At 40.7% G+C, this 21,977-nt stretch overlaps 2 protein-coding genes across 2 annotated transcripts in view; one reads left to right on the top strand and one right to left on the bottom strand.

The window, feature by feature from the left end:
- Positions 1-21,977, bottom strand: part of LOC126243140 (aldehyde dehydrogenase 1A1-like) — a 181,968-nt gene that overhangs the window by 80,246 nt on the left and 79,745 nt on the right. The gene's annotated exons all lie outside the window — the stretch shown is intronic.
- On the top strand, positions 8,134-10,631 carry LOC126243167 (tubulin alpha-1 chain-like). The gene is made up of 5 exons (XM_049948143.1): positions 8,134-8,213; positions 8,954-9,176; positions 9,284-9,585; positions 9,678-10,205; positions 10,317-10,631. The coding sequence occupies exons 1-5, from the start codon at positions 8,211-8,213 to the stop codon at positions 10,611-10,613; spliced, it is 1,353 nt and encodes a 450-aa protein (XP_049804100.1). The 5' UTR covers positions 8,134-8,210; the 3' UTR covers positions 10,614-10,631.

Genomic DNA, 21,977 nt, shown 5'->3' on the forward strand with positions numbered 1-21,977 from the left:
TGTCAACATATAATGTGTGACCTTTACCAAGGTAACGTTCAAGTAAAGTGAGAACAATGCTTCCAGGTATTCCAACATTTACACTAAAGGAAGTTTCTTTTTTTACGTATGTTGCTGCACCCGCATAAATAATAAAGTCAAGAATATAACCAGTTTCACATTCACATAACACAAAAAATTTTACACCAAATCTTCGGCTTTTGGAAGGAATGTACTGCTTGAAGAAGACACGACCTTTGAAGAGAACTAAACTTTCGTCAATGCAAAAGTTTTTACAAGGATAGAAAGCACCTGGAAATACTTTTCTTAAGTGATCCACAATTCGACGTAATTTCCAGATTTTGTTATCTTCAGGGTCCTTACGGTTATCAGCAAAATGTAACATTCTAAGTAACAGAAGATATCTATCTCTCGGCATGATTTGCGCAAACACTGGAGTAGACATTAACTGATCATTGGTCATTTTTTCTCACTCGAACCATCAGAAAATGTACAGCAAGGAAACAGTAAACTTCGTCACTGTTTGTGTTTTTCCAACGTCGCAGTCTTGATTTTTCACTGGCATCATTGCAAAGGTGTTCATAATATAAATTACATTGCTCAGCTATGTAGCACACAATTTCTTGGCTAAAAAAACTTGGAAGCAGTCGTATACAGTACATAAATCATCTAAATTGACGATTTTGCAACCGGAACCACTGTTATTGAAATTATACACTTTAGGTTCCAAATCAGACCCTTTCCATCTAAAATCAACTGTTTTGTGTCTCTTAGGAGAATTTTCAGGCATACGCTCAGACTCTTCTTCGGAATCGGAGAAAGAATCGACGTAACATCAAAATCTGGATCTGCATTTACTGGTTCAACGTTTCTTGGTTCACAAATATTTTTTTATATTTGTGGTGACAGATTTATCTGCCAGCTCGTCGTCCTCATTATCTGTCCACCCATAATCAGCTGGTTTGCGCATGATGATGTCCTCGTCGTCACTTTGGTTTAGAATACTCAGTAGCTCATCGTTTGTAAACGGACGGTAACGTCGCGTAATTTTATTCGTTAACGCGGAAACGGCCACACACAAACTAGGTAATATAGCGAGACGAATGAACTCAGCAGGAAGAGAATTCAGCGTTCAATAGTCATTCAGGAATTTCCTAGTATTACAACAATTAAACTGCATACTTGCGCAACAATTACCTCCGACTCGCTGGCCAGATTGTCGGCGTTATACGTAACTATACGACTGTAGCAGGGAACCGCTGTAAGCATTTTTTATAGCAAATAGTATATATACGTCTGGAGCAGTGAAACGATTAGCGTATATTTACGTCTGGAGCAGTGAAAGGGTTAATGGCCAGTAGTGTAAGATGGCAAGGAATGGGATCAGAGAAAATAGGAGACAGGACAATAATGAATGGAGGCTGCAGTCTACGTCTTGACTTGGAACCGGATTCGACATTCATACATCAATAAGTGGCTCAGTTAAGGAATTCGAACATGTTAATAATCGAATATCATACATCACAAATCAGACAGTGGTTAGACATGTAGGTAGTTTATTTCGTGTAGTGGAAGCGAGTGTACTGTAACTAGTAATACGCAAAGATAGACATTTTGGCTACAAACATGTATGAAAGACTGCGCAATATAAAATCGTCCATTGCATCTCATAACTCAGCATAAACTGCCAGTCTGAAGCACAAGCATTATACTCCTCCGTGTGGCTGCTTCAAGTCCACCCCTTACCCAGCGTGCGGAGCTCTGGAGGGCGTGGTGTGAGGTCGACATCGTAGAGGACCGAGGGTGTCGGTCCTCATCCTTGGCCGTTGCCTGGATATCAAATACAGGTGTGCAGTGTGAGTCGTGATGGGAGGCAGTGTGCTGTGCTGTAGTGTGAGGTGGCTGGTGCTGGAGTTGATTCTGCATCTGTTCAAACGTTCAAACTGCACGGTTGACCGCGGGACATGATGGGAATTAGTATGCCCATGATGATTTGTTTTAGCGACGAAGCCCACTTTCATTTGAATGGGCTCGTCAATAACCAAAACTGGTGCATTTGGGGGACTGAGAATCCGTATTTCACCATCGAGAAGTCTCTTCACCCTCGACGGGTGACTGTGTGATGTGCAATGTCCAGTCACGGAATAATCGGTGCGATATTCCGAACGGTACGTGAAGGTTTTGGGAGACGATTTCATCCCTATTATCCAAAGTGATCCTGATTTCGACAATAAGTGGTTCATTCAAGACGAAGCTCAACCCCATCGAAGCAGGAGAGTGTTTGATGTCCTGGAGGAACACTTTGGAGACTGCATTCTGGCTCTGGGGTACCCAGAGGCCACTGCATGGGCCTCGATTGGCCACCATATTCTCCGGATCTGAACACATGCGACTCCTTTTTGCGGGGCTATATATAGCAATAAGCCCAAAACCATTGTTGAACTGAAACAGCCATTCAAGAGGTCATCGACAGCATTGGTATTCTGACACTTCAGTGGGTCATAGAGAATTTCGCTATTCGTCTGTGACACATCATCACCATTTGATGGCAGGCATATCGAACATGTCATAACCTAAATCCGAATATCTGTAGTGACATTTACATGTTGAATAATGTGTGTGCACACTGCAGTTTGTAACTGATTTACATTTTTAGTTCAATAATTGTCACCCTGTATGTTTCATACCCATAGCATTAAACAGAAGATGAAAACTGCTGCAACGGAGTGAGTCTTCCATGTCAAAAACTGGTACGAGGGCAGCCTGACGATATACGGAGGATGAAACCATAGAATTATTGTCTAGTAAATTACACTTTTTGAGACGCGAACCCAAAAGTTCAGCTTGTGCCTTAGAAAGATTCAGGACCCTAACAAGGTCATTCGAATCACTTTGTGTCAGGAGACTTAGTGACATTTCTTCGTTTCATTTAAGTTCGCAATCGAAATCAGAGCTTGCATTCTCCGCGACTGTTCTAGATTCGACTTAGGTTTCAACCTCCAATGACCAAATGTCTGGAGGAATGGGGACAGATGCGGAATAACTGTGCAGTACGGGTCGAATAGCTGATTTGATGGAGGGATACTTGATCGTCTTTCTATCGTTGCCCTTCATCGCTGCTATTTTAACCATGCAGGAACAGCAATCATCTACGTGATTGGTCGGTTCCCTCCATATGACTGGAATAGCAAAACGCATTGCAACTTTACCGTTTCTCTTCGCCCGACCATTAAGACGAGACGAACAGTTCACACAAACAGCATATGGTGCCCATTGTCGATCCTGATCACCTAACTTGCACCCGAAATAAAGAACATACAATTTCTTCACTACGGGTGTCGCATATCGTCTGCCTGATTTATTAGTGTACTCCCCACAGGTTAGCAAAAGTTATTTGGGGGGTGCAAACGTACACTCCATGACATAGTACAAACACTAACACAAATGGTCCACTAAAACAAAACGAAGCACTCAGCACAAGCTACATTTAGATCGCACTACTCACACTCGTGAATGCATTGGCAAACAAAGGTAGCCATTTCATCACGACTGGTGTTCAGGAGCTACAGACAACGAGTCGCGCTCATTGTTGCCATATTGTACAAGATTAATCGGAGTTCTGTCATGAGAGCGGTCTTGAATAGATTGCATGTTTAAAGAAATCTACCTATTTGCTTTTTGTAACTATTCTTATGTAATGAAGTATTTTAAGACTGAGGGTGCTACGAAATAACAAATAACATATTCGTGCTTGGGGGGTCAAAATACAAATGAAGCCTCCTTTTCCATTTTTGAAAATTTTTCATTGTTGACCAGTGTAATTTAAGAACATTTTCGACTGTTCCAGAATTCCCTCAGAATGTTATACTGTTGGAGAGAAGAGAGTAGAGATGTGCTATGAGTGACAGCTGTACCATGACCCAACAACCTGCTGGGAAACACTTCATAGTGCAAAACATGCTGCGCTACGTTTCTTGATTGGATGATCAATATGCCCGTTCCATCTTAAATGATATTCCATTCAGATGCATAGGAATGTTTCACTGATTTTCTGCCCATTAACGTCCACTTAAAGGACTTTCAGTTTGTTCTGTGTTGCCGGAAAATGCATCAGATTTGCTTTTGAATGATATACGGTTAAAATATTTCCTGTGAGGCATTCGAGTATTTGGTGTGTCACTGTTGCGATAGCGGCAGTCTTCGTCAATGCTTTGTTTAGTGAGAGCTATCGCGTTGCAGCGATACTCATTAATCTCCTTTGTCAGACGCAGCAAGACAGGGGCCTCGAGAGTCACCGAGGACATTAACACTTGAATTCCAAGACCGTATGTTCCAAGAAGAAACAAGCAACGTACGAAGTGTGTGAGAAAAGTAATGAGACCGATTTTTTATCTACCAAAGTTTTTATTTTTATTTTTTTTTTTTTTCAAACAATATCGTCCCCTTCAGGGTAGTTCCCTTCAACAGAAATACATTGCTGTAGTCGTTCCCAGTCTGAGTGGCAGCGCTGAAAGGCTTGTACTGGTAGGACCTTTAACATGTCGGTCACGTTCTTTTGAATGTTCTCCAGAATCCCAAAATGGGGTCCTTTGGGGCTTTTTTCAATTCGGGAAAAGAATAAGGTCAGAAGGACTCAGATCACGTCAATAGTGGGGCTATGGAACAACAGAATGCTGTTTGAGGTAAAAAATTCCGTGATAGAAGTGGCCACGTGACGTGGCGTGTTGACATGATGGAGCATCCACTTGTCTGCAATGTCCCGTCTCATTCAATTCACCCTTTTCCTTAGCTTTTCAAGGACATCCTCGTAAAAAGCACTTGGTTGAAATTTTGTCCTGGAGGAACAAATTCTTTATGCACGACACCGCTGCTGTAAAAAAACGAATGAACATTGTTTTCATCTTTAATTTGTTCATTAGAGATTTTTTCTGCCGAGGAGATGACTTAGTGTGCCACTTCGCCATTTCGTCTCAGCATTGTACTCAAAAACTCAGGATTCATCACCTGTGATCAAACAAATGGAACCATTCGTCATCACTGGCAATCCTCGATAGATGTTTCATTGATTGTTTTGCGGCTAAGTTATGAGGTTTTTCAGCACCATGTCGGCACAAACCTTTCACATGTGCAGAACATCAGTCAAACTTTGATGTCAGGTGAAAGTGTTTCAGAAGTGATCCATCATCTTTATTGCTAAACGTTGCGTTGATCTCACAAGAGCATGCACACGTTCGACGTTTTCGTCGGTTTTTAAAGTTAAAGATCTGCCTGAGTGAGGTTCATCTTCAACGTGTTCTCGAGCTTCCAAAAATGACCTGCGCCAGAAAAAACTTTTGCTCTGGGTATGGAATGTTCCCATAGGCCAGTTTCAGCTTTTAAGAGGTCACAGTCATGCATTCTCCAGGTCTAACACAAAACTTGATGCCATAACATAGCTCTAAATTCCACTGTTCCACATTCGTAACACACAATAAAAACACCTCTTCACTGATGGCGCTCTCAAAAATCAAGTGATGGCTGTACAGAGCTAAAACTCGGACTGAACAACTGGAAGGGATGAACACACCGGTCTAAATAAGTAGAACAACACAATTTTGCCAGATCACTCGCAGTGTGGCCAGTCTCCTTACTTCTCTCACACACGTCTTACTTCTTCCTCCTGCATGTGACTAGCGACATGAGCATAACGAGAAAGACAGAGAAATTAGAGCTCAAATAATCAGTGATGTTAGTTAATGCCCAAGCACCCTCCACCAAACATTAAAATGTAGCCTATGGAGTGTGGATGCAGTTGTAGTTTGTAACCTGCCTCATGGAACTGATCCTTTCATCATTTGTGAATATAATTATTTTTTGTTTGTTATTTGCTGACATTCATCATCATCATCAGCAGCAGCAAATTAGTGGTCCATAGTCTTTTACATGTATGAGAGTAGTAGGGTAAAGTCGTTCTGCCACATTTTGTTAGTGCAGGTTGCATACATTATAGGCAAGCATAAATTCATGGGCAACCTATTGTTACGCTAATTGACTTATTAGCCCGTGGGGTTGATTTGTGATCCCCTGGAGACAATCGGTCCTTTTGAGAAAACCCTCCATCTCTCTCCTCTACTTCCTCCTCCCCACCCCTCTGGCAAATCCCCAACCCCTTTATCCTTTGCTGATATAAACATACTCTCCATATCCAATTAACTGACTTATTAGATCTATAAATTAATAACCCCCTCTGAGAAATCCCCCAGCCCTCACCTCCCTTCCCCCACTCCCCCCTCCCCATCTGGAAACTGGCGATAAAATCCCTCGATCTGTGCTGAGCTGCTGGAGTAGAGGGACATAACATTTACTTTTGGAAATTATGGGTGCTATCCTGTTGGAACACTTTGTGGAAATTGACGGGGAAAGCTCTTTGTGTGTTTGCCTTGATATGCAGGGACTGACTGAGCCAGTGCACAATGTCACCACCAGAGAATGTCCCTCCCCCCATCTTGTCCCCTCCCCCTCCCTCCCAATCCTTTCCAGAAAAAAGGGGGAAAAATCGCTGAGCTGGTGGAATGGAAGGATCCCACAACAGGAAATTAAAATGTATTGAAGAGGAATACTAACAAATAATAAAAATACATTGTTTATTCATAAAATTCAGTTTGCTGGGTTTGGGTCTCTCTTTTATTTGGCGGGAAAACATCGTCATTCTCTGCCACTTATTTAATTTTAGAAGATGTAGGTCTCGTAAAATATATCGAGAAAAAAGAATTAAATAGGTAAATAGATCGCTTTTTTCCAATTTCACAAGGAATACTGTCAACACACAATACTCACCACATGTAATTACTCTATTACAGATCTCACTAAACATATCTGTCGAAAAAACAGCATTCAAATTGCATACACTTGCTTCTTCATGCTTGCTGTCTGCAAACTGCCGAGCAATGATGGGGTCGCGACTGCACACATGTTAACAGCAGGCAGTGACTGCAGGAGTGCCAGACCACCATCGGTAGCAGTCCCTGGTTGCTTGCTACTTAAACACTGAGCAAAGTATCAGGTGCCAGTGCCCCTTTGATACCAGACTCATGTCTTGTTTTGTTCCCAAACACACACCTTCCATATCAGGTCAGTGGAAGCAGCAGCTCTATATGCTCGCCCCACTGTGCGGATACTGACTGCACTAGTCCACAATACCACCAGCAGAGGACACTGAGAGAAGCAACCTCACCTCCTCCCTCGAATCCTTTCCCCCCATCCCCCTCGTCCTCTGGTTACTTCGCCACCTCAAACTTTGTATTCTGGATACACCACTACAAACGACCTCAGTAATACACTGTATATTTTTGTTACAGTGAATTTAACCCTCAGTAAACGTGTCGCTTTTTACAAATTCGGTTTTACATTACTTTTGAACGACTTCTTTTGTAAACACTTTTGTTTTTACAAAATGAACTGCAATAATCTTCGTAATGTAGGCTTACTCGTTAAGGATGAATGATGCTGTCGGATTTATCGTTTACAGATCTCTTAAACGAATGTTCGGGTAGTCGGATATTAGTTGTGTCGTACATAAGTCGTCTATTTACCTCTCTGTACTTATTAGTTGAAGATCTTTCTACCAAAACAAATCAGACAAACACTTCGATAAAATGATTTTAACGTGTTGCGTGTATAGTTGTTTAGTTAAACATTTCTAATATGTTCAGCACTTCGTGCTATTGTCATAATTGGGCGCATTCTAAAAGAAAAAGTCGCAGTTTAAAATTCCTCCGACGTCAGGTCACAGACGGTGCCATCGCAAGGTACAATGTTTACATAATAACACACGTATTTACCTTTGGGGAACCTTAAGGTTATTTGTCGTTATACACGTGTAAATGAGTATGAAGTTGGCGGGTTGTCACTTTCAAAGAAATAACAGGCAGCGATAGCTTCCAAAATTACAAAAACATTTACCAATTTAAGACATGGGCTGCTGCTATAAATCGTCTGCAAGAATGATTTACAATTTACCCAACAGCAGAGCGTGTTAGAAATCAGCTAGCGCAGCGACCAATCAGAAGTTCCATTGCATGCTTCACTACGGAGTTTACATATCTAAAATCTGACGCAACCGTGACGGCGTGACTTTAACCTCGGCGCCGGACAGCTTCATACATTTCAGACGCGGCAAAAGTTGGCGATTTCGTTTTTTACTTTGCTGAATTCTAGAGAGCGACAACAAAATGGTAAGTTACTTCTTAACATTGATGTCATTAACTCGGGCCAAATTTTGTGAAACAGACAACGAAGTTGAGGGACTTGATTTTGTTAAAGTTTACACCGAAATGTTCGTAGTTTGATATTATGGTGTTAAAGACTGTTAACGGGAAGGACATGAATGATCATATAAACTTTTTGCGATTAATTGTGAGAACAGCTTTTGGATCAAATGAAGCACGAAGCGCTTCAGTATTGTTTTCTGTATCTGCAATTACAAATTTGGCCGGCCCCAGTACACAAAATGAAATGCATTTACCGCGCAATTTTTGGTACGTAAGTCTTAATTCCCACAAGAGCTTAACTTAAGCAGAATTAAATTTCACGTTTGTGGTCAGTCGAAATTAATTATTCCCATCCGATCTAAATTTTAAAAAAATCGAACGACATTAATGGCTGAGAGTTGATGATTTGAAATGATCCATCGCCCAGCTTCGATATTTCGATGCAAGTTCCGGCTGACATTTTATCATTTTTCATAGTTAAATTCACTTCTGTTGGGACAGTTAAGCGTTGTGGTTTCGATCGCTGTTTGCTTATCCAGAGATGCTACATTTAACAACGAACGCTCTTGTATTGACTCACAAACTTCACGCGGGTACACATTTCTTCAGGACAGGATTAGGAGACAATTCTAGTATTTTGAATAAGCTACAAAATCTTTAATCTTAATGTTTGACGATATGGTCATTTAATTTTTTTTTTTCAGCGTGAATGTATCTCAATCCACGTTGGCCAAGCGGGAACCCAGATTGGTAACGCATGTTGGGAACTGTACTGTCTTGAGCATGGTATCCAGCCCGATGGACAGATGCCATCAGACAAAACTATAGGAGGCGGCGATGACAGCTTTAACACATTTTTCAGCGAAACAGGCGCTGGGAAGCACGTACCCCGTGCTGTATTTGTTGACTTAGAACCGACTGTTGTTGGTAAGTTAGGCAGCATACGCTATTTCTAATCCGTGGTGTACGCCTATAAATTATTCCAGTGGTAAACTACAGTTATTATCTAAAGTTTTACGTTTTTCCTTTTGAAGATGAGGTGCGTACAGGCACCTACAGGCAGCTGTTCCACCCAGAGCAGTTGATTACAGGCAAGGAAGATGCTGCAAACAACTATGCCCGTGGTCATTACACAATTGGAAAGGAAATAGTGGACCTTGTACTGGACCGCATTCGCAAGCTTGCTGACCAATGTACTGGGCTTCAAGGATTCTTGATCTTTCACTGCTTTGGAGGTGGCACTGGTTCAGGCTTTACTTCACTCTTGATGGAACGTCTGTCTGTGGATTATGGCAAAAAGAGCAAACTGGAATTTGCAATTTACCCAGCTCCTCAGGTAAGAACGATTTGTCAAAACTGAAGCTTGTCATTAAGAGATTTCGCGAAATATGTAGTTTTCTGTGACTAAGTCATAATTGCGTTCTTCAGGTATCAACAGCAGTTGTAGAGCCGTACAACTCCATCCTAACCACTCACACCACCTTGGAACATTCAGACTGTGCTTTCATGAGCGATAATGAAGCTATCTACGACATTTGCCGCCGTAACTTAGACATTGAACGCCCAACTTACACCAATCTGAACAGGCTAATTGCCCAAATTGTATCCTCAATCACGGCATCTCTTCGCTTTGATGGAGCTCTTAATGTGGATTTGACAGAATTCCAGACCAACTTGGTACCTTATCCTCGCATCCATTTCCCACTTGTTACCTATGCCCCTGTCATCTCAGCAGAGAAGGCTTACCATGAACAGCTGTCTGTGGCAGAAATAACAAACGCCTGTTTTGAACCTGCCAACCAGATGGTGAAATGTGATCCTAGGCACGGAAAGTACATGGCATGCTGTATGCTATACAGAGGAGATGTAGTGCCGAAGGATGTAAACGCTGCCATTGCAACTATTAAGACAAAGCGAACCATTCAGTTTGTGGATTGGTGTCCAACTGGTTTCAAGGTTTGTGTGACTGCTATATTGCTATTAAATATTTAGTAATTGATCCACTATTGTAAGGCACATAATGGAGATACTGAGTTCGTTTACTAAACTCGCCTTTACTTGTTACAGGTGGGGATAAACTACCAGCCTCCTACTGTGGTACCTGGTGGTGATCTTGCGAAGGTACAGCGTGCTGTTTGTATGTTGTCAAATACTACTGCAATTGCAGAGGCCTGGGCTCGCCTTGACCACAAGTTTGATTTGATGTATGCCAAGAGAGCTTTCGTGCACTGGTACGTCGGTGAGGGTATGGAGGAAGGAGAGTTCTCAGAAGCTCGTGAAGATCTGGCTGCCCTTGAAAAGGACTACGAAGAAGTCGGTATGGACTCTATTGAAGGAGAAGGCGAAGGAGGAGAAGAGTACTAAGATCCACAAAATGAAAAAAACGACATATTTCAAATTTTGTTTGTGACGTCATTAAAGTTTTAAGTGTTGTTCTTATTTTTTTTTTAATTGGAAGGTGCTTGTCCATCCACTTTTTATGTAATAAAATTTGTTTTGTCTTTTAAGTTGTGTGATACTTACTTAAGAACTCCTAAACGAATAAGAGGAATTTTAATCAACAAATTGACTAGTCATCATTAAGGAGAAGCATAAAAATGTGCATTAATGGTATGCTTGATAGCAAAACATCGCTTCTTTTGCTGTGGGTTCTCCGTCAAAATATAATTTTACTGACGGGTCAGTTTGTTGAGTTTGATTACAAGTAACCATTTCTGTGACTTCATCTTATTTCCTGAAAACTCATTACCTACAGTTTACAAAACATTCGTCCCTGTTGTTGCTGTAAATGTGACATAGAGCTAGTCTTTTTATCCCTGTACTAGTAAGTATTTTTTTCTGAATTTACTTGACATGAAAATTTCATTTAGACTGGATAATAATCTTATGCTCCAGGTTGTGTAAAAGTAGTTTTGGATTAAAGAGACTGATACATGAGAATTAAACTCGACTGTGTTAGCTAATTTCTATCTGAGAATAGGACATGTGGAATAGATGAGTCAACTGTCCATCTTTCGTTAAGGTCTTATTTTTAAGACAGTGACTTGGGAAATTAGGTTTTTCATGTGAGTTGTGGGCAGTTATGTGGTCCAGTCTAGAGTCAGGTTTGAACCAAAATATTAACATGAGGTGTTGGTATTTAATAGTCTGATATTAGAAAGTCAGCAGTCTTGTCAAACGTGAAATGAAAAAATACAGTGTATTTAAACCCACAGGCTTCAGATCACGCAGGACAATATTTATACTAACGCAAAATTCACTGTTCAAAGTTGATGTACAAAATAATTTTATACTTACGTTTTCTGACAGGTGTATCACTAGGTATGGAACTGTTAAGCCATTGACATTCACATTTCTTAGGTTTGTAAGACGTCTACAACCTGGCAGCCTTTGAATGCTGGTGTCAAATAAGGAACTAAAATCACTGGCCTTCTGAGAACTTTTATCACATGAAACTGTGAAAAGTGTCGAGTTGACTTCTCAATAACCAGAATACTTAATGAATGCTCTATGTTTAACAAATTTGTGTTGGGTTTGTCAAGGGATTTAATTGACTACTGTGCTACTAAAGATCAATTCCAGTAGCTCAGTGATCACCACTGATGAGTGCAGTTCAAAGTTGGTGGTTGAATTTTGCAGTTATGGCGCTTCATATAATTGCACACGGACATGAACATTTTTCTCAGGGTGGAAGGGTGTTACTAGTGGCCCATACTAATTTGGGACATACACTGTTGTTGTTGATCATCACTTCAGACTGCAGTTGACCTGTAAATACAGAAGAGTGCTGATGAGAAATTTGCAACATGATAAGCAGCAAAATCTTTTGGCCTTAGTCAGTTAATGGTTTGATGTGTTATTTATTTTATCAGGTATGTAGTTGAGGTTCTCTTAGAACGTTAGGAAAATTTATTGGGTTGGTGTACCTTTATATATACATTTTCCTAACGTTCCAAGAGAACCTGAATATCCGCATGTATTCTCAGTTACTGTGTGTAGGTGCTTTTATTCGATCTCCCTGTCACACATACCAAATTAACTGGGCCCTGAAAACCCAAACGCCTCACATTTTACAGGAAATATTTATTTATTTATTTGGTCCAGTAGATCATTTTTAGTACAGTGCGTGTACATATGATACAGCTGACAAGTCAGGAGCAACACGGTAAATTTATAATTATAATATATAATATTTAGTGTGATTACTTGTCCAACACTAAGCAAACAGTAAAGTGACGTGACACATAATGATAGAATTAACAACATTTTGTAATTTGTTTTTATTTTTTTCACTCGTTTGGGCCACGTGTGGACCACGGAGCTTCTGGTTTCGTTGTGATGGCGTCTGCCACTACTTGTGTTCTTGATTTACTTATTAAGATGCTCAGAGACGGAATAGAAGCAGTGGTCAAGCAACAACTGTTTCAACTTTAAATGCATTTACTGCTGGAAAGCGTTTTAAGTAAGAAGGCAAATGATTATACAAAATAATCCCTGTGATATTCTCGCTTGCCTAAATTTCTACTTGTTGTATTTACGTGTACGTTAAGCTTCTACCTCTTTTCACATGAGTGAAGATCATAACTGTTTGAGTATGTTTTCTTCTTTTATGGTGCTCCCTTTTGTAAAGATTAGTATTTTATAACATTTATACAGACACGGCAATATTTGCAAACCTAGAATCTGGTCCATGCTTTTAGCTTGCATTATCACTCTGAGAATGCTTTTCTGTGTTTTAAATTTTTTTTTTTTTTAAGTCACGTCCTCGTGAACAAGACATGCGACTGTCGCAAGCGATTGATCACTGACGGCTCATAGTTCCCAATTAGTTCGATGAACTGGTCGTATCTTGCAATACTGATTTCAGGTTGGGGCCAGTTTGTCTAGTTGTTAAACGTAGTTTTGGAAATTCGCTTCGTTTGTTTCACTGTGGCTACATGGAGTTAAGATTTACGTTAGAATTTATAGAGTTGTTCACGTAGCACGAAATACTCTAAAAAGTGAAGCCAAAGTAGGCCTTGTCACTTAAATTAATAAGGGATACAAATTTAAAACAATGATACTCTTATGTCTTACAGTGATCAGCATTTTGGAAATATAGGGGTAGAAATTAATGGAAAATGGATTTTGAGTTATTCATGAACAAATTGACACACTATAATTCTTTTTAACTTCCAAACACAACAGAATAATATTAGGTGGAGATTTTAATTTTTTAGAGTTTACTTTTTCTGGAGGTACGAAAATTGTTTGCAATTTCTTGTAATCTAACTCGTCTCATACAATTTACAAGTGTTATAGGAACTAGCAACAGTGCTTTTGATAAGCCCCAAAATTGCATACACATTCTCGAAGTAGCAGCTAATTTAGATGTGAACGCTTTGTTTGTGGAAAACCTGCAGTTCCCAAGAAAATTGTTCCAAAACAAATATGATGCATTTCAACTACATTTGTTTTTCCGAGTTTTAATCGACTATATGGAACAAATCCTACCACTGATAAACTTAATACTTTCTCCATAATGATGCATTTCAACTACATTTGTTTTTAGGAGTGTTTAGTCGACTTTATAGAACAAATACCACCACTGATAAACTTAAATCTTTCTCCATAACAGAACTTTACGTCACAATGATGTTAGAAACACTTGTTTTACATCAAAATCTACATAGATACTCCGCAATCCACCTTACAGCGCGTGGCGGAGGGTACCTCATACTTATCCATTTCATAACGACTGACCCCTGGCTTTGCGCTCATATTCTGGTCACATCGCATGACGAACATTGATGTATTATACTTTACCGGAATCTCTACTTTTTTTGTTGTTGTATGAATGTTACATTTAGTTGGAAAGGGGGCGGCATACGCTGTAATATTTAAGAGATAGCGTGCTTTTCCGAACATTTTTTGGCGAGTGTCAAATTTCAGGAGTCGTAGAAGTCGATCCACAATTAGGAGAAAAATTTTCTTTGCACAGTTTAAGGATACAACCATACTCAACTTCCAGATGAATTGTCGTTGCTTTCCAATTAGTCGTTTTGGCCTAATAATGGTGGGCGTAGATTGCTGCAATTCGCCTAATGGTGACACATATCAACAAGATAAAAGTTTAAATGCAAGCTCTGTTGTTACGTTTCACAGCTGTTATGTTTTTATGCAAGTAAATCTACATAAAGCTCCTAATATCACATCTTTATTTGCTTTTGCGTTTCTATACGCTCTATGCTCGTGTGTGCTATGTTGCCGAACTTCTGAACAGTATTTCCGTTTCATTGTTTATTAATGCAGTGTTTACATCCCGACTTCCCGTCAGACTGAAAACTATCGCATTCCCTATCGTTGTTGTGTGTTCATGTGCGACAGTGCCCGTAACATAATTAGTTGTCTTGTACTTGTGTGAAACCATGCATCATTTATGGATTTGTATGGTCATCAGTACTTCTTGTTGTTGTTGTGGTCTTCAGTCCTGAGACTGGTTTGATGCAGCTCTCCATGCTACTGTATCCTGTGGAAGCTTCTTCATCTCCCAGTACCTACTGCAATCTACACCCTTCTGAATCTGCTTAGTGTATTCATCTCTTGGTCTTCCTCTACGATTTTTACCCTCCACGGTGCCCTCCAATGCTAAATTTGTGATCACTTGATGCCTCAAAACATGTCCTACCAACCGATCCCTTCTTCTAGTCAAGTTGTGCCACAAACTTCTCTTCTCCCCAATCCTATTCAATACCTCCTCATTAGTTACATGATCTACCCACCTTATCTTCAGCATTCTTCTGTAGCACCACATTTCGAAAGCTTCTATTCTCTTCTTGTGCATACTAGTTATCGTCCATGTTTCACTTCCATACATGGCTACACTCCATACAAATACTTTCAGAAACGACTTCCTGACACTTAAATCTATACTCGATGTTAACAAATTTCTCTTCTTCAGAAACGATTTCCTTGCCATAGCCAGTCTACATTTTATATCCTCTCTACTTCGACCATCATCAGTTATTTTACTCCCTAAATAGCTAAACTCCTTTACTACTTTAAGTGTCTCATTTCCTAATCTAATCCCCTCAGCATCACCAGATTTAATTTGACTACATTCCATTATCCCCGTTTTGCTTTTGTTGATGTTCATCTTATATCTTCCTTTCAAGACACTGTCCATTCCGTTCAACTGCTCTTCCAAGTCCTTTGCTGTCTCTGACAGAACTACAATGTCATCGGCGAACCTCAAAGTTTTTACTTCTTCTCCATGAATTTTAATACCTACTCCGAATTTTTCTTGTGTTTCCTTTACTGCTTGCTCAATATACAGATTGAATAACATCAGGGAGAGGCTACAACCCTGTCTCACTCCTTTCCCAACCACTGCTTCCCTTTCATGCCCCTCGACTCTTATAACTGCCCTCTGCTTTCTGTACAAATTGTAAATAGCCTTTCGCTCATTGTATTTTACCCCTGCCACCTTCAGAATTTGAAAGAGAGTATTCCAGTTAACGTTGTCAAAAGCTTTCTCTAAGTCTACAAATGCTAGAAACGTAGGTTTGCCTTTTCTTAATCTTTCTTCTAAGATAAGTCGTAAGGTTAGTTTTGCCTCACGTGTTCCAACATTTCTACGGAATCCAAACTGATCTTCCCCGAGGTCCGCTTCTACCAGTTTTTCCATTCGTCTGTAAAGAATTCGCGGTAGTATTTTGCAGCTGTGACTTATTAAACTGATAGTTCGGTAATTTTCACATCTGTCAACACCTGCTTTCTTTGGGATTGGAATTATTATATTCTTCTTTAAGTCTGTGGGTATTTCGCCTGCCTCATACATCTTGCTCACCAGATGGTAGAGTTTTGTCATGACTGGCTCTCCCAAGGCCATCAGTAGTTCTAATGGAATGTTGTCTACTCCCGGGGCCTTGTTTCGACTCAGGTCTTTCAGTGCTCTGTCAAACTCTTCACGCAGTATCTTATCTCCCATTTCATCTTCATCTACATCCTCTTCCATTTCCATAATATTGTCCTCAAGTACATCGCCCTTGTATAAACCCTCTATATACTCCTTCCACCTTTCTGCCTTCCCTTCTTTGCTTAGAACTGGGTTGCCATCTGAGCTCTTGATATTCATACAAGTGGTTCTCTTCTCTCCAAAGGTCTCTTTAATTTTCCTGTAGGCAGTATCTCTCTTACCCCTAGCGAGACAAGCCTCTACATCGTTACATTTGTCCTCTAGCCATCCCTGCTTAGCCATTTTGCACTTCCTGTCGATCTCATTTTTGAGACGTTTGTATTCCTTTTTGCGTGCTTCATTTACTGCATTTTTATATTTTCTCCTTTCATCAATTAAATTCAATATTTCTTCTGTTACCCAAGGATTTCTATTAGCCCTCGTCTTTTTACCTACTTGATCCTCTCCTGCCTTCACTACTTCATCACTCAGAGCTACCCATTCTTCTTCTACTGTATTTCTTTCCCCCTTTCCTGTCAATTGTTCCCTTATGCTCTCCCTGAAACTCTGTACAACCCCTGGTTCTTTCAGTTTATCCAGGTCCCATCTCCTTAAATTCCCACCTTTTTGGAGTTTCTTCAGTTTCAATCTGCAGTTCATAACCAATAGATTGTGGTCAGAATCCACATCTGCCCCTGGAAATGTCTTACAATTTAAAACCTGGTTCCTAAATCTCTCTCTTACCATTATATAATCTATCTGATACCTTTTAGTATCTCCAGGATTCTTCCAGGTATACAACCTTCTTTTATGATTCTTGAACCAAGTGTTAGCTATGATTAAGTTATGCTCTGTGCAAAATTCTACAAGGCGGCTTCCTCTTTCATTTCTTCCCCCCAATCCATATTCACCTACTATGTTTCCTTCTCTCCCTTTTCCTACTGACGAATTCCAGTCACCCATGACTATTAAATTTTCGTCTCCCTTCACTACCTGAATAATTTCTTTTATCTCGTCATACATTTCATCTATTTCTTCATCATCTGCAGAGCTAGTTGGCATATAAACTTGTACTACTGTAGTAGGCATGGGCTTTGTGTCTATCTTGGCCACAATAATGCGTTCGCTATGCTGTTTGTAGTAGCTAACCCGCACTCCTATTTTTTTATTCATTATTAAAGCTACTCCTGCATTACCCCTATTTGATTTTGTATTTATAACCCTGTAATCACCTGACCAAAAGTCTTGTTCCTCCTGTCACCGAACTTCACTAATTCCCACTATATCTAACTTTAACCTATCCATTTCCCTTTTTAAATTTTCTAACCTACCTGCCCGATTAAGGGATCTGACATTCCACTCTCCGATCCGTAGAATGCCTGTTTTCTTTCTCCTGATAACGACGTCCTCTTGAGTAGTCCCCGCCTGGAGATCCGAATGGGGGACTATTTTACCTCCGGAATATTTTACCCAAGAGGACGCCATCATCATTTAATCATACAGTAAAGCTGCATCCCGTCGGGAAAAATTACGGCTGTGGTTTCCCCTTGCTTTCAGCCGTTCGCAGTACCAGCACAGCAAGGCCGCTTTGGTTAATGTTACAAGGCCATATCAGTCAATCATCCAGACTGTTGCCCCTGCAACTACTTAAAAGGCTGCTGCCCCTCTTCAGGAACCACATGTTTGTCTGGCCTCTCAACAGATACCCCTCCGTTGTGGTTGCACCTACGGTACGGCAATCTGTATCGCTGAGGCACGCAAGCCTCCCCACCAACGGCAAGGTCCATGGTTCATGGGGGAAGTTGTATCTATTATACACCAAAAAGGAGTGCTGAACTCCTCAGCATGCAAGCATATAAAGAGATCACGTGTAACTAGACATGTGACGTGAGTAAAACTGGTGCAGAACAGTCTTCACAGAATTCAGTTACAATACTGGGACGATAATACCAGTCTATATCACTAGCGTCGCTCAGTACAAGTTTGGAAAACATGTTATACTCTTTGCTAAAGCAAAATATCGAAGTGTATTGATTATGTGGAACTCAGCTCGTTCTGCTCCTTCACAAGACGTTGAATGTAGCGGGGATAGTACCCTCCTACTTCTGGTCAGCACCAAATTAAATCGGAGACGATGCTGCAGGGAGGGTTGCCTAAAGACCGAGGAAGAGTTACGAGATGCATAGAGAGAGGTGATCTAGAGGTTTGCTCTGGGTCCTTATCCGATAGGTTCTATGAAAGGGTAGCTCGTTTCGAAATAGATGCCAGAGCGCTAGAACTGTGAATCTCCGATTTTATGCTATGAATGTGAGAATACTTTGTTTCTCCTATTCACATAGGGGAAGGTTGTAAGTTGTAATAAAATGTTACCCAATTTATAAAAAGTTCTGGCTATGGAACATAATTTTTACATCTCCTCTCTGCTGATGGCTATTTCCTACAATAAGAAACAGTATTTGTGTCATGTGATGTAGCGCAGCGTAACAAAGTTTGCAATATGTCCCCATGTATATGACCCCCACAAAGTAACGTGGGCAGTGCTTTAGCAATGATACAGAAATTGAGAACCATGCTGCAATGTCATTGGCTGATAGCATCATGAGATCAATGCATGAGAGGTTTTGTTGACGTGACAACTCGTTGAGAGTTGTGGCTTGGACCTCGAGTAATTGAGCAAAATGAGTTGAAATTACGGAAAATATGGTCAAATTATGAAAACTAATGGAAAATACGTAAAATTTATGAAAAATTACAAAAAATGTGGAGGGGTAAGAGTACTTACATTCTCATCTAGATTCATGAAAAATCATTCCTTTGCTCTACCAGTGGTATTGACAACTGATGGTGCATACTGCTCATTCTCTGTGGGTTTAAGTTCTGCAGAATGCCCCCATGTTCCATATGTGGTTATGCGTTGTAAGGCATAAAAACGAAAGATGCATGGTTCAAATATTTGGGTTCAGGATGACTATCACGTAGGACAGTGAAACAGCAATCATTTATCTGGGTGCAATATGCACCACCAATATGAGAAATCAGTGCTCTGGATCTCTTTGGAAACAGAACACCCAGGCATTTGCTACTCCATGATTGGGGAAGACAAGATAAATTTAGAGGTCATTACCTTCGCATAGCCTTTTGGAAATGCTCCATAATGCCACACACTCTTCGAGTTTACATATATAGAGATGTCTTTCACATTTTTGTCAATAAGTAATTCCGGCTCTCCTTTTTATTTGAACCATCCTGTGTGTTGTAGGAGCAGCATAACTTCCACTATGCAATGTGCAGATTTTCTGAGCGTCAATGGACGGAAACGTGTTAATGTTGTTTTAATAGCTGACACAGATCCCAAAGTCATTGTAGAAAAACAAACTGAATAGATGTGCACCCAGCTGTAGTCATAAACTACTTCGGTGTTCTACAGCAAAACACAATGTATCAAACTGCTTATGCAAGAAAAACACAGGAACCCTCTTTGTGATTGATAGTTTGTGGGGTATGGTCCCCCTAAAGTACAGGCGACAAAACTTTACATAGGTTTTTGGAAGCAACTTCGATCACCTACTTCAATGGACCACACGTGTATATTTAGTAGAATCATCGCATATGCTCGATGTCAATATGCGAACGGTATGTGTTTTCGATATATCAGAAGAGAGAGACGCTGCAATATCTTCTTGAGTTCTCTTCCAGGTGACGTTAGCGTAGTTTTACTCTCTTATATGTTATAAAAATAAAGAGGAGAGAGAGAGCAAGGGAGGGAGAGAGAGACTGTGCTGTCAACGAAGACTCGCCATTACACTGTTGTATTTCTAACATAGTAATCATAGGAATATGATAAAAGAAATGAGGACATGTAGAGGGTGATATTTATATACCGTAATTTGATATCAATGAATTGCAGGTGTTATCTGCTGAATTTTTTTGCGCAGTCCACTTATACTCTGTATGGTTGTGAATTTCCTCCTGTACGTTAGTGTGTTATTTTTGTCATTGTGACAGCTCTCTACCCAGGCAGTGACAGAGGGAGGACTAGACAGCCTTGTAACTATAGAACAGCGTTGTCAGAACGTAATGGGGTTTTGAGAGAATTAGCAAGGAGCTGTGACCTGGCTGGGGGTATCATTTCTTCCTGCTATAGCAAATTCCGGCGATCACGCAGGAACATACATAACACAAATAAAATACACGACAGCTTTTTAATTGTAATTACACCCTTTATTCTTCGACAAATATATGATAAGGACGATGTGTCGCGAATGTTTTGCTACTGGGAAGCTATGGTAGGCCGGTGAAACTGCACCCATCTGGTGTGAGTGTGGACATACCATAATTTTTTGGACGCTGTTCACCTATAAATGATAATCACGCTATTTGTCAGGAATGTTATGCTGTTGGAACGTAACGTTACTGTGATCAGTGTTCTGGCAGGTGCAAAGAAAAAGGGAGGTATAGATTTGGCAAGGAAAAGTGCGATTTCGAAGCATCGATAGCCATAAGAGGGGCCGGGGGAGGGGGGGGGGGGGTGAAAGATTTTACGTGGAAAATAAGAAGGTTGTAGATTTACGTTGAAATTGATATTTTCAGAGCCACATTCTTCTGGAGGAGGTATTTCCGACGCCGGCAAATTGGTCCCATGATCGTAATATTTAATTATAATTTTACTGATAAATATGTGGCTGGTTTACCAGGATGGCTCTACACAATGTGCGTGTACATGGTGGAGATAGCCGGTAGCCTTAACGAATGGACATTTCTGGTTCGAAGTGCGAGCCAATGCTGAGTCTCCCGCACTGGTTATGCAGATTGTAGGAATGTAGTTAACCTAACCGTGTAGTCCTCTGGGCACGCGAATAGCAAACTAAGACTCAATATGTGCTGGGCAGCGTCCACGATTGTGTGTATTGTGAGTATTCTCCGATTTTTACATCGATATTTGAGAAGATTCAGTACAAATCACTGGCAAGTGTTGGCACTACACATATTGATAACATCCGAATTCCTACCACTTTGGCCATGCTGGACACCGTGCACAGCAGGGGATGGGGGTGGAGAGGGGGGAGGGGAGGGGCCGTATCCAGTGAGCTGACTCTGACTGCCAATCTGTCGCGATTGGTGAGACTCGCAATCACGATGGCAACTAACACTGCACGACCTCTGGTCTGGGGTGCTACGTGTGGACGATGAGACATGAGTGCGCGGGACGTGCAAGTGTTTCACCAATCTTCCACATCTAACTGTGACTACTACTACTATGGAATGGAACATGGTTTTAAGTGTGCGATGTTTACTGCTTCTCAGTACTGCCCAGTAGACTTTGTCTTGCAGCAGAAAGGTGGTAGTGGTTGTTGTTACTATCCTATCACGTGGCTCACCCTTCCTCCTCCTTCTCCTCGTTCTTAGTCCTGGTGTGGCTGACAGAACCAACTTAGGGATTATATAGGCCTTTAAAAACCCAATCTTAACGTCAAATTCCCGACTTATAAATTTAAAGTCGTATTGTGACCACACACACCAGTCCATCCCCATGTCCTGTCTTCCGCAAATTGTTTAAGGACAAGGCATCCAATTGAGCTTAAATTTGAAATTTTCATCTGCCTCCGGTGTAATAGATTTCCTGCTAAAAGACCTACCTGTACCAGTCTACATCAACAGTACGCAAGGAAAATCCGTTAGGGTTTTGGAAACTGAGCTCTTGTGGGATCGAATACCGGAATTTGCCGCGACATATACCAGCTCTATTATTAACCATAGGAAGCAAGGAGAAACTATCCCACCCGCGATGGGCT

Source organism: Schistocerca nitens, chromosome 1 (genome assembly GCF_023898315.1).
Source record: "Schistocerca nitens isolate TAMUIC-IGC-003100 chromosome 1, iqSchNite1.1, whole genome shotgun sequence".
Lineage (NCBI taxonomy): Eukaryota > Metazoa > Arthropoda > Insecta > Orthoptera > Acrididae > Schistocerca > Schistocerca nitens.

Coding starts and splice junctions, on each gene's coding strand:
- LOC126243167 (XM_049948143.1), top strand. Junction 9,586..9,677: donor CAATTTACCCAGCTCCTCAG/GTAAGAACGATT, acceptor TGCGTTCTTCAG/GTATCAACAGCAGTTGTAGA. Junction 10,206..10,316: donor GGTGTCCAACTGGTTTCAAG/GTTTGTGTGACT, acceptor TACTTGTTACAG/GTGGGGATAAACTACCAGCC.